Genomic DNA, 15,598 nt, shown 5'->3' on the forward strand with positions numbered 1-15,598 from the left:
CACCACTCGCATGCAGGCACACCTTTTGCTGCCACTGTTGCAGCATGTTATTGATCCATGACTAACAAGAACCTGTTGACAAGTCACTAAGAAAGGACACATTGCTCCTTCATTACAGAACAAACCCTGTATTAAAGTTACTCAGTTTGGAAGAAGCGTTTGTTTGGGTGCTTACCTCTCTCCGAGGTCTCAGTGGACAGTGGTCTGGCCAGGAGCTGTGTGTGCAGGCTGTCTATCTCAGCATTCTTACTGAGCAGGAGCTGCTGGAGGTCTGATAGCTCTGCCTGTGTGATTGGGGGGGGAATCAGGAGCATGCATAAGCTAACACACTCTTATGCTCTCAGAAAGACAACACATACATAACATAATCCTCATACAACTGTTGGAGACTAAGTCAAATCAATGTTTATTGGTGGCGTAAACTGTTTAGCAGATGTTGTAGTAGGTACAGCAAAATGCTTATAAGTACACACTCAAGCTTGAAATCTAAAGCTGATATTTACATGATTTGGCTGGTTCATCTTTCCAGAGCAGGCTATATGTTTATATAGGGCAGACTGAAGTTCATAGTAACGCATCCACAACCCACATGACCATATATAGCCTGATAATGTAGTCAAAAATGTGTTAGACTAGCAGTGATTAAAGTTAAAATACATATGAACAAAAAGAAGATTCATGGCTGTCCGAGTGAAAGTTTTAAAAAAATGGCTCAATGAAGCAGTTCAGGAAAAGATGAAATTGAGAGTGGGTGAGTGCAAGGGAGTGAAAGAGTGAGCAAAAGAGAGCCAGGTAGAGAGCCAGCGAGGTATGGCAATGGGGTGTGTTAACCAAGGCATTGTTTAACCGCCAAGAGAAACCACCAAGGGAATGTGCCACCATTTAAATCCATTTCTACAAAGAAAATGGTCAGCAGATTTGTAAAGAAAATAAGCTTTTATGAATGACTTTCGTGTCTGTATGACTCATCTAACTGGGCAGAAAAGCAGATTGGACAGAGTTTAGGAAAACTGCAGTTAGCAGAGGAATCTGGGCACTACTAGTACAGTCTAGACATAACAGGAGAGGAGGTAGGCTAACGTATGTTTGTTATACCTTTGTTGCTTTGAGTCTCCTCTCATACTGGGACTTCTGGTCTTCAAGATAGTCTACTTTCTCCTTGAGAAGTCTGAGCTCTTGAAGTTTGACCTGGGGACATTGATAAGAGGATATACAACTTGTAAATGTCATTGTCACAAATGTACATCAACAGATAAGGGATTGTTTTAATAGTCTGGAGACTGTCAATTAGTCCATGAGTTGTATCTGCTATTCTCATAACACCACAATGAAATGCCTCTTAAAAATGATGCAGTACTGTGCATGGATCAACCCCCTTATCTACACACTAAATGGGATTGCATTGGGTCTCATGAACTATGCATGTGCAAGTTTGGTGGTGAGGGGTTCCTTAGTGCAAGCACAGATCTAAGTGTCAGAGCCTTGGGATCATGCCATACACAGTGATGGACGACTACATGCTTAGGATCAAAGGTCATGCAGACATTCTCTGCCTACACTCTCGCTTCCACAGCAGCACTGCTCCTCAGAAGTACTGGAGCTATTCTCCACGCCTGAGAATGGGATCACGTCAGGAGGCTCCTCCAGCCCACTGTTGTGTACCTCCTCTGGGCTACCCTCACAGGCGAGCCCCTGGTCTGGGTTTTGGGCATCCGTGGACCAAGTGTCGCAGGCCTTCTGTAGGCTGCTGTCAGCCTGCCCTGTTTTCTCCCGGATCCTGCAATTGATCTCCTGCTGAAACCTACACATCTGCTCCTGCAGCTCACTAATCAAGTTTACGACACTCTGACACACAAAGAAGAGAGAAATAAGGAAAATTAAAATAAACACAGAATGAGAGGAAGAATGAAAAAAGGGAAGGACTGTGTGTGGTGTTCCTCAACGATATACTAACACATTTTTTTACATAATAAATGGAATGTTTAAAGCCATGCACCGTTTTGGGTTTAAATGTCTGAGTGAACCACAATGAGAAACAGGTCTGTGAGGTCTAAACACACTCTGGGCCTGTGAAATAGTTTTGTCAGGGTAAATATGCTTATGACCTACTGGAGTGAGAACAGGAGGTACCTAATCTCACACACACACACACACACACACGTGTATGCTACTGCCACATGAAAGAAACAGTCTAGTCCATTAGTGCAAGGCAAGTTCTCATACTTAGAGCGTAAACAACCATAGAGCTATGCCTGGACTGTGGAAGTATCACATGGTGTCCAGTATAGAGGATATGACAGATATATGGAGAGCTGTCCACAGCTATATATAACCATGAGCTTAGTGACTGCTCCAGAACAGGGAGGCCTCCAAAGTGAGTGTCAATGTGTGTGCGTATTCACATGCATACTGTATGCTTGAATGGTCACACATGGCACATCAGTGGAATGTTCAAAGCAGAGGTTTCATTCTCTCCAGAAAGCAGTCATAGGGAAGGCAGTGTGTGAACATGACCAAAGCAGAAAGACTATTGCACCACATGTCCTTAAATTACTAAACCTACTGAATATCCTCTACAGTACAAACCACAGGTATGGATAATTTCCTGTCTAAAGTGTTATGCTACTCAGTCTTGAAAGGGGTGGGGTTGCCTCATTTAACACCTTCCTCTGCATCTCACACAATAGGCCAGTCATGATTTCAACAACATCAGGACTGTAGACTGAAACGTAAAACCTGTCGCCGAGTTAAAGTCTACTCACCCTCAGGTTTACCCAGTCATCCATCATGCCAGCACGGCTTCACATAGTATGGATGTGCTCTGGGGCACAAAGGCTCATTGACAAGCCTTGTTTTGCAATAGTTCAGAGGAAGATGTTGGACCTTCATGTGGTGATGGGTGTCGGTAACCCAACATACCATATGGGCTTGAGCAAACATACATTTCAGGTTGAACTAAAAACAGAGCTAGGACTCCCTAGGAATGAAACTTCTCTCCATGTAGTCCAGGAAGAGGGTAGAGTACATTTTACTCAGTCTTTAAAAGTATGGTTGTCATAAAGTCAGCTGCTGAATACATAGTCGGGTCTCCTAAAACATGAACAGGACTTCTACATACACTCCTGTCATTTCCTCGTGAAGCTCACTTCACTAAACAGATATGTCACAAGGGACATGAAACAAACCCCCTTAGAGTCCTGACAGAATTCAACTTCCCTATACTTGTTCAAGCGCAACATTAGTCTAAAAACAAATAAAAACCTGCCAGATGTTGTAATCACAGACATGCTAGTCTGTCTCAGGGACTCAACTCTGACCTCCTCTGTCATACCTAAGCTTAGTATTACTCATCATCCCTCCTTATGTGTGTGTGTCCTTACCTCTGCTTTGTGCTGCCGCTCTACTCCATGAAACTGTTTCTCCTCCATGTCCACCAGCTTCAGTTTCAGGTAGGACACCTCTCCCATCAGATTCAACTTCTGACTCTCCAGTGACGTCCTGCTAAGGAGCTCCTACCACCAGGGGAGACACACGTGTTAATACACCAATCATGCAAATGGTTAAAGACCACACACACACACACACTGACCGTTAGAGACAGTAGTACAAAGACACCAATCCCAAACAGAACTTCTACTCTGGACACTAAAGAAGCTATCGTCTAGCTCTGCTCAGTTCTCTCAAAGTCAGACAAACCCTCTGCTGTCAGACGCAGTCCACACAGCTAAATATACACAGCTTCTGGGCACTATTTTTACTGCCCCTCTCAAAGGCAAGCACAAAGCATGCATAGGAGAGCGTAAAAGAGCCCACAGTTCCCATACAACAACAACTAGAAGTACTGTAGAGGCTTAGCATATACCTTCCTATTCGAATGAGAATTGCTATCAATCAAACATGCTGATTAGGACCTTGCTTGATACACTAATTATCCCTCTTTATCAGAAAAACTGTCCCCTTTGAAAGTCCCCATTTCTCTCAACAGCTAATTATGTTGATTTCAGGCAGGTGCAAATTCTCAGAGGCTGCCCAAATCTGATATTTTTTTCACTCTTTTGTATTTTGACCAGTGCAGCTCTGAAAAAGCGCTGATGTGAAAAGATCTGATGTGATTGGTCAAAAGACTAATTAGTGAAAACATATCTGAATTGGGCTGCCTGCGTAAACACAGCCTTAGAAAGGTCCAAAGAAAATATCCGAAGCACTGAGGCAGGCCGACCATGGGCATTTAAAAATGTAGCTATTTTGAAGCAAAAAGGGTTGGGTTTCTGAGAGGTTTCTGGGAGAGTGCACATGGAAAATATTAGAGCTGTGTCACTAGTAAGAGATTTGCGGCTCAGGTCCAAAGCCTCATAATGACCAAATCTCATGGAAACAAACCCGGCCCTTCAAAACAACCCTGCTGTACAGAGTTAACCAGGGGTGTATTCATTACGAAAACTGTTCACAGTTTAAGAACCAAATGGAAACAAACAGAGCAAAACAACATTTCAATTGGACAAATTCAGGTAGGTCCCTCACGTTTCTGTTTAATACACTTTTTGCAACAGAATTGAAGTTTGCAATGGCTACCAAATGAAACGCATTGAAGGCATTTGAAGAGTCTAACAAAGTCTGCATAGTATACAGAATTTATTTGGGAGAACTTTGGAGCAGTTGAAAGCCTCTCCTTGGAAGGATGATATACTGTAGCAAAAACAACTTACTAGTATGCTAAGTTTGTCCTACCTCAGTTTCCAGTTTGTATGGACTGACTATAGTCCTTTTCATGCATGAAGGCTAAAGATGTTGCTGTCATGAAGTTATCTTAGCTCAGTTGTAAAGAGGATCCTTGATTCTGACTGAGTTTCCATGTCTGCTCTGAGTTTGAACTCCACTGCACCTCACAGGAGTGGAAGACATGGACACCACTTCTACTGATGACAGAGCACTCCCTTCATCCCTGCTCTCTCTTTCTCTCTCACTGCTTCTTAATCTCTCAGTCCATGTGAGATTAGGCGATGTGTCCAACCTCATCTGGGTGGTTAGGGGTGTGACCGACTATGCTCTCTGTCCTGTGCACACCTACCCAGTCAGGCCAGCCCTAGAGCAGAGCACCATGACCAAACCTTCCAGAGCAGACGGATGCTCCACTCCAAGAATCAGTCCTGGATGGGAACAGACCACACTAAATATTTGGGTTGTCACAGAGATCTAGAGCCTGGCTCACTGGGATCCTGGGGAGGAATTTCCTCCTGGGATACTGGACTCTCTAGGAGGTAGTCTACCATGAGACTCCTAGATAGTCTGCTAGGAGACAGTGTGTCTAAATCTAAATGTCCTCTACTCACACATGCATTATTTGAAAGTATTCTAGTCATACATAAAGCAAATGTCATGATGTCAGTCTAAGGAAGAAGGCATGATATTTGTGCTGCTGTGATGCAGACTTTCAGAACCCTGTTTGAATAGAAACAGGAACTGTTTGGAAGTTGACAGGAACTGTATGGAAGTGAACCTGATAACCATACAAAACGAGGAAGTTGATATCATACTGAAGCCAGTCTAAACTGAGACAAGGTTGCAGTTCAAAGGTTTGTATGGATGGAAGAGGAGCAGAGTGTGAGGTCCTTACCTGCTGCAGCATCTCTTCTGTAGAGTTGAGCTTGTGTTGATGTTCCTCCAGAGAACTTTCCAGATCACTGATCTTTACTCCCTGAGCTTCCACCTGGTCCGTCAGAACGCTCACCTGTGTGTGTGTGTGTGTGGAATGGAGGAGAAACTCAGTCACACTAGCAGGCAGCAATACTTCAACATTTCTGACACCCTCCTTTCAATGTTGTCAACCCCCTTGACCTCTGTTCATGCTTCATTCCCACACTCTCTTTCTCCCTCCCTGCCTTTGCTCCTTCCTTCCCCCTTTCCTGGCTTCACCCTCCACCTGGGAAGTTATCTAACCCCAACATCCACATGCACTTTCTCAGTCATTAAAATCACCTCTCTCTGCCTGCCATCCATTTCATTTCATAATTGATATACCCTTCACACTGCCAGATAACAAATATTTACAAAGCTGAATGAAGGACTCTTTGTCCTTTATGAGTTTTCTCAGTTCAACTCATCAGGCCGGCTCTGCACTACTCATGATATAGATACAGCTGTTGAGAAAACAAACTAGGGAAAGAGCCAATCGGTTACAAAGGCGGGGCTCAACCAGCCAATCAGATGGAGTTTAGTGGAGGAACATGTTAGTGTGTACATGAGACCTATACACAACAACAAGACATCACATCTGTGAATGAACTGAGGTGTGTTGTAGCCAGCAAATCTGGACCTGACTGCAGAAAAACCCTTACTCAACAGCCCTGCGGACTAGTGTACACACACACACACACACACACACACACACACACACACACACACACACACACACACACACACACACACACACATAAACGTAAGAAGTACTGCCCTTGTTCCTAACCCTTGTTGATACCTGTTCAACAAAACAACACAACAACACTGGATTAATCACCTCCCCTCTCAATTCAATTCAATTCAAGGAGCTTTATTGGTATGGGAAGTATATGTTAACATTGTCAAAGCGGGTGAAGCATCTCTCTCTCTCTCTCTCTCGCTCTCTCTCTCTCTCTCTCTGCATATCTCTCTGTCTCTCTCTATATCTCTCTCTCTGTACAACTCAATCTCTCTCTCTCTACATCTCTCTCTCTCTCTCTCTCTACATCTCTCTCTCTGTCTCTCTCTACATCCCTCTCTCTCTACATCTCTATCTCTCTACATCTATCTCTCTCTCTCTACAGCTCTCTCTCTCTACATATCTCTCTCTGTCTCTCTTTACATCTCTCTCTCTCTCTCTCTACATCTCTCTCTCTCTATATACATCTCTCTCTCTTTCTACATGTCTCTCTCTCTCTACATCTCTCTCTCTCTCTCTCTCTACATCTCTCTCTCTCTGTCTCTCTCTACATCTCTCTCTACATCTCTCTCTCTACATCTCTACATCACTCTCTCTCTCTCCATCTCTCTCTCTCTCTACATCTCTCTCTCTCTCTCTCTACATCTCTCTCTCCCGACAGAAATCTTGCTTGTTTGTAGGTGACCAAATACTTATTTTCACCATAATTTGCAAATAAATTCAACAAAAATCCTACAATGTGATTTTCTGGATTTTTTTCCCTCATTTTGTCTGTCATAGTTGAAGTGTACCTATGATGAAAGTTACAGGCCTCTCTCATCTTTTTAAGTTGGAGAACTTGCACAATTGGTGGCTGAATAAATACTTTTTTGCCCCACTGTATATCTCTATCTCTCTCTCTCTCTCTCTCTCTACATCTCTCTCAATTCAATTCAATGTGCTTTATTGGCATGACGTAACTATGTACATATTGCCAAAGCTTATTTTGGATATTTACAATATTAAGATAATAACAATCAATATTGTCAACCATTGAACAATAACAATATAGAGGACATGTGCAGGTTGGTCTGTGCTCACTGAGCCTGTACTTTGTCAAGGTTTTGATCAGTAACCATGGTCAAATAGTTAGCCACAGTGTACTGTTGATTTAGGGCCGGATAGCACTGCATTTTGTGTTGGGCTTGTGTTTCCCAATAAGCAATGTAGTTTTGATTTGACTGTGTTGTAATGTGGTTTATTCTGATGATTGGATGTTCTGGCCCTGAGGCTTCAGTGTGTTAGTAGAACAGTTTTGTGAATTCAGCAACAGGACCAGCTGGATGAGGAGACTCTTATTTTCTCAGCTCTCTCTCTCTCTCTCTCTCTCTCTCTCTCTCTCTCTCTCTCTCTCTCTCTCTCTCTCTCTATTTGTCTCTCTTCCTCTCCCTCTTTCCCTCTCTCTATCCCTCCCTCTGTAATGACTGATACATGATAGAGCTGCTACTGTTTATATTTTATTGAGGGCACCAGGGGGCCAATGCAGTGTAATGTATCCTCTTGTATATCAGTAGGCTCATATTCAACTCGGGGGATTCAACTTCAGCTGAATTGAAATAATAATTGCTGTAGGTGAGGGGTATATAAACATTACTACAACTCCTTTATATGCCAATGTGCCGCAAAACACACATGTCTACAGACACAGATAGCTAAAAATACACATGCATTATGGCAAATACAAAACACACATGTCTACAGACACAGATAGCTAAAAATACACATGCTTTATGGCAAATACAAAACACACATGTCTACAGACACAGATAGCTAAAAATACACATGCATTATGGCAAATACAAAACACACATGTCTACAGACACAGATAGCTAAAAATACACATGCATTATGGCAAATACAAAACACACATGTCTACAGACACAGATAGCTAAAAATACACATGCATTATGGCAAATACAAAACACACATGTCTACAGACACAGATAGCTAAAAACACACATGTCTACAGACACAGATAGCTAAAAATACACATGCATTATGGCAAATACAAAACACACATGTCTACAGACACAGATAGCTAAAAATACACATGCATTATGGCAAATACAAAACACACATGTCTACAGACACAGATAGCTAAAAATACACATGCTTTATGGCAAATACAAAACACACATGTCTACAGACACAGATAGCTAAAAATACACATGCATTATGGCAAATACAAAACACACATGTCTACAGACACAGATAGCTAAAAATACACATGCATTATGGCAAATACAAAACACACATGTCTACAGACACAGATAGCTAAAAATACACATGTCTACAGACACAGATAGCTAAAAATACACATGCATTATGGCAAATACAAAACACACATGTCTACAGACACAGATAGCTAAAAATACACATGCATTATGGCAAATACAAAACACACATGTCTACAGACACAGATAGCTAAAAATACACATGTCTACAGACACAGATAGCTAAAAATACACATGCATTATGGCAAATACAAAACACACATGTCTACAGACACAGATAGCTAAAAACACACATGTCTACAGACACAGATAGCTAAAAATACACATGCATTATGGCAAATACAAAACACACATGTCTACAGACACAGATAGCTAAAAACACACATGTCTACAGACACAGATAGCTAAAAATACACATGCATTATGGCAAATACAAAACATACACATGTCTACAGACACAGATAGCTAAAAACACACATGTCTACAGACACAGATAGCTAAAAATACACATGCATTATGGCAAATACAAAACACACACATGCATACACTGTTTATGACATAAGGTAATCTTACCTGGAGGACAAGGGACTCTTTGTCTCCCTCTAAGCGTGTCAATCGTTCTTGGTTAGTCTCACCGTTCACAGGGGACTGCTGGTTTACCTACAGAGGAGCGGTCAGTTACTGGTCAATTTGTGGTCAGTACAAGCACATCTGTGAAGTGAGAGGAGTTACCCACAGTGTCAGCTCTACCTTGAACCAGGGCTCCCTGAAATGAAAGCTCAGACTCTGGAGAGAACAACAAGAACACACACACACACACACAGCATTGGTATCACATTTCATATAACCTATTGTGGCCGTGGGGTGAGAAGGTCGTGAGTGTGGAATTCTGTAAGAGGGTTATGCTTCTTAAGCTTTCATTAAATGATGATGAATATTTTAGTATTCTCAGAATTTGATATTTGCTTCTCGAACCAAGGTTGCAAGCCCTCATGCCTTCCTAAATGATGGCTTAGCCGTTCATGTATGAAACCAAATTAGAAGAAATTGTTGAGAAATCCAGACTTTTTTCAACCACAACCATGGAAAGTTTGTGGCACAGCAACTTTGAGGCTGAGCCAACCAGCTCAAGTGGTTTACAGTAATTGTGAAATACCATTAAACCTTTAATAGACTATGTAAGAACACTCTGCAGATCTAACTGTTGAAGATTCAGAATCCACAGCATGTGGCCGGAGTTTAACTTCCTTCAAGAGTCATAGGAAAAAGAAGACAAATTATGCATTTAGCCATATATCTTTTGAACAATAGAATATGCAAATGCATTCTCTTCAGTTATTTCAATGGCTGCAAATAACAAATATTTGCGCAACATAAACATCCTGTAAACAAGTCCAAATAAGCAAGTCAGTTTGGTGAAAGAGAGAGAAAAAGCCTTTGTATATTATCATCTATCAGGCCATTTTGTGTCCAAGTTAATCCATGACAACGAGGTCCAGATGGGATCAGCCAGCAAAGAGCTAAAAACGTCTCCCTAATGACAACAAGATGGTGAAGGAGAATTCAGGAATGGGCTGATCATAACTACATCCAGTCTAGTTCTATCAGGTCTATTTCAGGTGCTTCCTGTACTGTGCCCCCAGAGGAAGGACAAAGTCTGAAGTGAAAACACATGTTGCCCATCCATTCATCCATTCATTTATTCTCCTCAGGTACTATGACCTCTTGACCTGTCTGGTGTTTACCTTTCACGCATCCCAGTATCTCCCGACACATGTTTCCTGCCCCTAATTAGTGATTGGTCACTGGGACCTTGATTGCTGATTGGCCGCAGGGACCGTGAAACAGGTTAAGCCTGGTGCACAAGCTCACCATACCAGATCTGGTTCCCATTCAGTGACACGTTTAAATGTTTTCCTTCTATCCTAGATAACATCCATTTAGCCACAGACTCAGATTAGCCTACATATTCTTCATTGAAATTCAGTAAAAGTTCCTCAACAGATGGATTGACAGGTTAGCCATATAGCTAATTGAACTATACTGAAATAAAGTTTTCCTGTTATCGTACCATGTATGAAGGCTATGTAGAAGCTCATCCAATCCTAATCACCTGCAGAGTTTTGGGTATAGCTCCATTAAGGAACAGCATCTCAATCAGTTCAACTGCTTTCTCTGTGAGAGCTTCCCATGTCTGGAACACACTGCCATCAGACACACACAACTGCGCCACCTATCCCACCTTCACAAAAAACAAAGACATGGCTAAAGGCCAGTCATGCTGTTTATTACCGCTTTCCATGTTGTCTGTAGCGTGTGAGGTGTGGAAACACTGTTGCTTTTATGTATTTTGTTTTGTTGCTTTTTTTGCTATTGTTCTGCATGCTACGTGTTGCTTGTTCTATGTTGCTCTGCATGTGCTCACTGCTCATTGTTTGTCTGTATTGTAATTGTTTTAAGAACCTGCCCAGGGACTGCAGTTGAAAATTAGTTGGCTGGCTTAAACCGACACTTTTACTGAATGTCCCTGTAAACATAAAAATAAACTAAACTTAAATAAGTAAAATATTGTATTATTCCTCTACAGTAAAGAATCGCAGGGAGAGTTGGGTCCCGTGTGGCTCAATTGGTAGATGCCAGGGTTGGATTCCCATGGGTGGCCAGTACGAACAAGAGAAAATAAACAAGGTATTTTTGCTACATTAAATACATGCTTAATCATGTGGACAAGTATCCTGCCTATATTGTATTGTGTTTTGGAGAACATGGGGGTCATGCTAGCAGCAACTGCATAAGGTTACTGTGAAACCAAGGTAAATTAAAGCCATTTTCTCAGTTCCACGCTACGAGCAGTTACTGCCTTTTTGCTTTTTAGGACAGTACGACGCACAACTTTCCAGCTTATGGTCAAAACAGGTGAGTCTATACTATCAATGTTTCTAACTGTGTTACAACGAGCAACTCCACAACACACGTCTTTCTCCATGTGCATCTCCAGTATGCAAGGAATTCCACTGTAATAACAATAACCAGATTCCTCTATACAGATGCAGTACAGATGTATTAGCAGGGAAAATGCATGAAAGTGAAACCTCAAAGTCTCTTACCTTTTTCAGCCAGGCAAAATGCTTATAAAAATCTATGTTATACTCCATTCTGTTGGCCCATTGTAGCTTTGACTATATCCTCCCTAAAACTCTACACTGTAACTTATCCAGAGAGAGAGAGAGAGAGAGAGAGAGAGAGAGAGATATGCAGAGAGAGAGAGAGAGAGAGAGAGAGAGATATGCAGAGAGAGAGAGAGAGAGAGATATGCAGAGAGAGAGAGAGAGAGATATGCAGAGAGAGAGAGAGAGAGAGAGATATGCAGAGAGAGAGAGAGAGAGATATGCAGAGAGAGAGAGAGAGAGAGAGATGCTTCAGAGCGAGCAAAAAAGGAAGCAAGAGCACGATAGACAAGAGATTGATTAATAGAGTAGAGCTCAGAAAGAAAGATACTTTATCACTGTTGATCTCCCTGATTCCTTCTATCTTCTTCCTCTTCCCCTCCTTCCCTCTCTCTTGCTGCAGAGAGACTGTAGTGGGGACCCTGTGGTGTGCTGTGTCTGGTGCGGACCCTGGCTGTGCGGTTTGGAGCCCAGACAGAGGCAGGCTGAGAAGTGACTAGTCTTCTTCTCCTCCTCTCTCTCTCTCTCTCTCTTACGCACATACACACACAAACAAACACACTCCCTCTCTCTCTCTTGCTGTCCGTCTCTCTCTTTTCATCGCTTTCCCTCTCCGTCTCATACACAAACATTATCACTTGGTTCTTTTTGTCTGTATCCCCCCCTTTCTCTCTCTCTCTGAAGTACCCCTCGATGTAGCTACTTTTGTGATCTCTCTAAAGGGGCACCGTAGAGAGGGAGCATTCTGCTATACATGCTTGTCACAGATGTGGTACGAACCAAGAAAGGTAGGTAGACAGAGAGGAGGGGGAGGAGGAAGAGAAAGAGGAGATTAAATAGGTGGGAGGGAAGGGATGGAGGGTAGGTGAGGAGGATGAAAGGGAGAATAGGAAGGGGAGGGAGGGGGATAGAGTAGTTGAAGTGGAGTTAGGTGGGGAGAGTATCAGATGTTCCTTTCCTTACCCTGAATGTGCATAGTAAGTATGTGATAAAGTTTATGTGCAAATAAAACCAACATCAAAATGCAAGCAGGAAGGAGTGGATAAGGAGAAGAAAGAGGAGGAAGGGATGGAGGAGGGGAACTAACTGCTCTCAGTCTGAGCAGCAGCTACCTCTGGATCTCATTACCAGTGGCAGATGAGAGACCCCTGCTCTGGCTCCTACTCCTGGGTGAAGTTGGGATGGGAGGGGGCATCCACCCCTGAATAAAGACCACCACAAAACAGACCTTATGCCTTCATGTACCCTATAAATACTGGGGGTTATCTACCTTGCTCAAGCCTCCTTTCAGTTACTGGCCCAACGCTCTTAAATGCTAGGCTACCTGCTGCCCTTCTGGCTGTTGGAAGTGAGCTTGATTCAATAGCTGCCGTTACTGCAGAACAGATTTGATCATTGTAGCCATGTATTGTACAATGGAACCCAGAAACAAGGTTTCCTGAAAAACATACACCACACTAGCCAGTTTAGGGTGTGAAGTGAGTTTAGGCTGTGTTGAAGGTACTCACCCCTCCCTTCTCCAGCCACTCTAACAGGGTGTGTGCTGTGTCTATGGGGACCTGTCTCCTCATGGACTCCTGGTCCACCTGGCGCTCCAGGGCTACCCTGAGATCCTCTACCAGCTGTAGCACCCTGATGTCGGGGGTAATGGCTGAGGTCAGGGCAGGAATGAGGGCAGAGTCCGAAACCTGGGAGGGGTAACCCTGGGCCCCAAACTTCAAGAAGGCCTCGCAGAACCCTCCTGCCAATAAAATGAAATAATTTAAGTTAGAGTTATGGTTAGGGTTAGGGCAAAGATCATAGTGGAGATACAGCCATCAGAGCCTTAACGCTAGCTATCCCAGAGTCTAGCAATCCATTTTGACTTGTTTTGATTTTCTGAAATCTGATTACTATAAACTGTTCGGTGTTGAATATATTGTATGTGACCGCTCCACAAACAGGCTGTCAGGATTGCTGAGTGAAAGTACTATGTGCTGATCAATGTCTCATGTCAGTTTGAATTTCCAAAGCGAGTCACTGAATACATCAACATACTGTGTGAAATAATTGAAAACACCCAACTGCTACCTAGCCAGACCACTGGAGGGCACACTCCCACTACAATGCTATCTTCTACAGTGCCTGAATGCTGTCAGCTTTGAAAGTGTTCTCTATAGGGATATTGTAAAGACATTGTATGTTGTATTGACCGCCTCTATGAGTAAAGGCAGTGGGTCAAAGTGCTGTGCTCTGATGGTTTTAAATGTGGCACTAGTCTGCACATATATAGATATTCATGATCTCATGTCACCTTAGATGCATGCCTATTATGGGAATTGCTAGAATGTTCATTATTAGCATTATGCTAGCCTGTATGACTATCTCTATGGGTGAGGTCATTATCTTCTCAGTCTTAGAGCAGTGTGCTGTGGGTCATTAGCACTATGCTATCTCTATTATTAGGAACCCCAACAGAGTCATCCGATATACTGCTGTGGTTGTGACAAACAGTGGTGATTGAAATGTATCACCCCTGTAAGAAAACAGGGAGAGCTGAACAACATGGAGAGAGAGCTAGTTATAGAGCAAGGTGGACAACTACAGACAAGGATGAAGAGACAATAAATTAAACCTTACTTTTGTATTTGTCTTTCTAGCACCGATCTGGCTGACAGCTGCTTTACTGAGGAAGTTTTTACATTCTATGACTGTGACATGTGGATTTATGGACCTTAGTTGAATGCACTGACTGTAAGTTGCTCTGGATAAGTGTCTGCTAAATAATCAAAATGTAAACCTAATAAATATGATAGAGTATGAATGGAATAGATCAAGTGGTGGAAGAAGAGAGGCAGCTTAAAAAACTAGCAGAAAGGTTGGTATACAGTAGCCTACTGACAAGGACCATCTAATCAAAACCTGCGAGTTTCCCCCGGTAAAATCTGCTCTAGATGGAAACAAACTCAATCCCAGGATCTCAAACTTCAAGATCACAAGAGGAACTTTCCTTTCCTCATTTCATGTAAAATCTAAAGTAAACCATTTTTTAGATTATGATTAGAAAGAACTGAACACAATGTAACATTCCTAAGTTAATCTATTTAAATCTCAATGAAACCTTCAAGACATTGTCAAATACCAGTCTAGAGAGAGCAGTAATTGCAAGCCGGGTTGTCTTTGAAGAGGTCTTAATAAAATGGAAACTTACCAGCGATAATGTCATCCATTTGCTCCAAGGCTGCCTCCAGCATGTGGCTGGCATCTGACGTCATGGCAACGGGCTACTTCATACACTGTTACTCACTGGATCACCTTGCACTAGTAGAAATTGAAATAGAGAGAGGAGGAGGGGGATGCGGCGAGTGAGAGTAGAGCCGGTGAGAGGAGGGTTTGAGAGAGACAGAGAGGGGCAGAAGGAGCCGAATGGAGGCGAGTAAGAGATGGGACAGTTTTCAATCATGAACTAAAATGTAAAATCAGTCAAAGAGATTCTAATCAGCACTCAGATGACTGGAGCTTTAGGGAGTACTCTTTACCTCTTAGATCAAAATTAGAGCAAAACAACAACAGCTGCCCCAGCCCTTTTTCCCATGTAAAAATCCTCCATGGATGTGGCTTTTGGCTTTAAATGTTCCTCTCATTTTGCGGGCGGAGTTCTTGCCATTGTCAGCAGTCCTATCCACTTGGGATGGAATACCAACCTTAGCATTGTTTGTGTTTTTGTGGGCCTCCCGAAAAACTGCATTGCAGTGCTAGCTGTG

General features: G+C 42.6%; 1 protein-coding gene across 7 annotated transcripts in view; it reads right to left on the reverse strand.

Moving 5' to 3' along the window:
- Nucleotides 1-13,432, reverse strand: part of LOC139411531 (liprin-beta-2-like) — a 41,742-nt gene extending 28,310 nt beyond the window's left edge. For 2 of the 7 annotated variants that reach the window (XM_071158002.1, XM_071158000.1), the window contains exons 1-6: nt 13,364-13,432; nt 9,262-9,348; nt 5,615-5,728; nt 3,381-3,512; nt 1,096-1,188; nt 176-284 (exon numbers count right to left, since the gene is read on the reverse strand). In XM_071158002.1, coding sequence (XP_071014103.1) covers nt 176-284; nt 1,096-1,188; nt 3,381-3,512; nt 5,615-5,728; nt 9,262-9,348; nt 13,364-13,426 — 598 coding nt within the window. In that variant the 5' untranslated portion in view covers nt 13,427-13,432. Of the gene's footprint in view, nt 1-175; nt 285-1,095; nt 1,189-1,557; nt 1,846-3,380; nt 3,513-3,589; nt 3,705-5,614; nt 5,729-9,261; nt 9,349-11,795; nt 11,971-13,363 lie in introns of those variants that run through there. The other 5 variants (XM_071158003.1, XM_071158001.1, XM_071157998.1 and 2 more) reach the window with 4 other exon arrangements.
- Between the last annotated feature and the right edge of the window lie 2,166 nt (nt 13,433-15,598).

Source organism: Oncorhynchus clarkii, chromosome 6, assembly GCF_045791955.1.
Source record: "Oncorhynchus clarkii lewisi isolate Uvic-CL-2024 chromosome 6, UVic_Ocla_1.0, whole genome shotgun sequence".
Taxonomy (NCBI): Eukaryota; Metazoa; Chordata; class Actinopteri; order Salmoniformes; family Salmonidae; genus Oncorhynchus; species Oncorhynchus clarkii.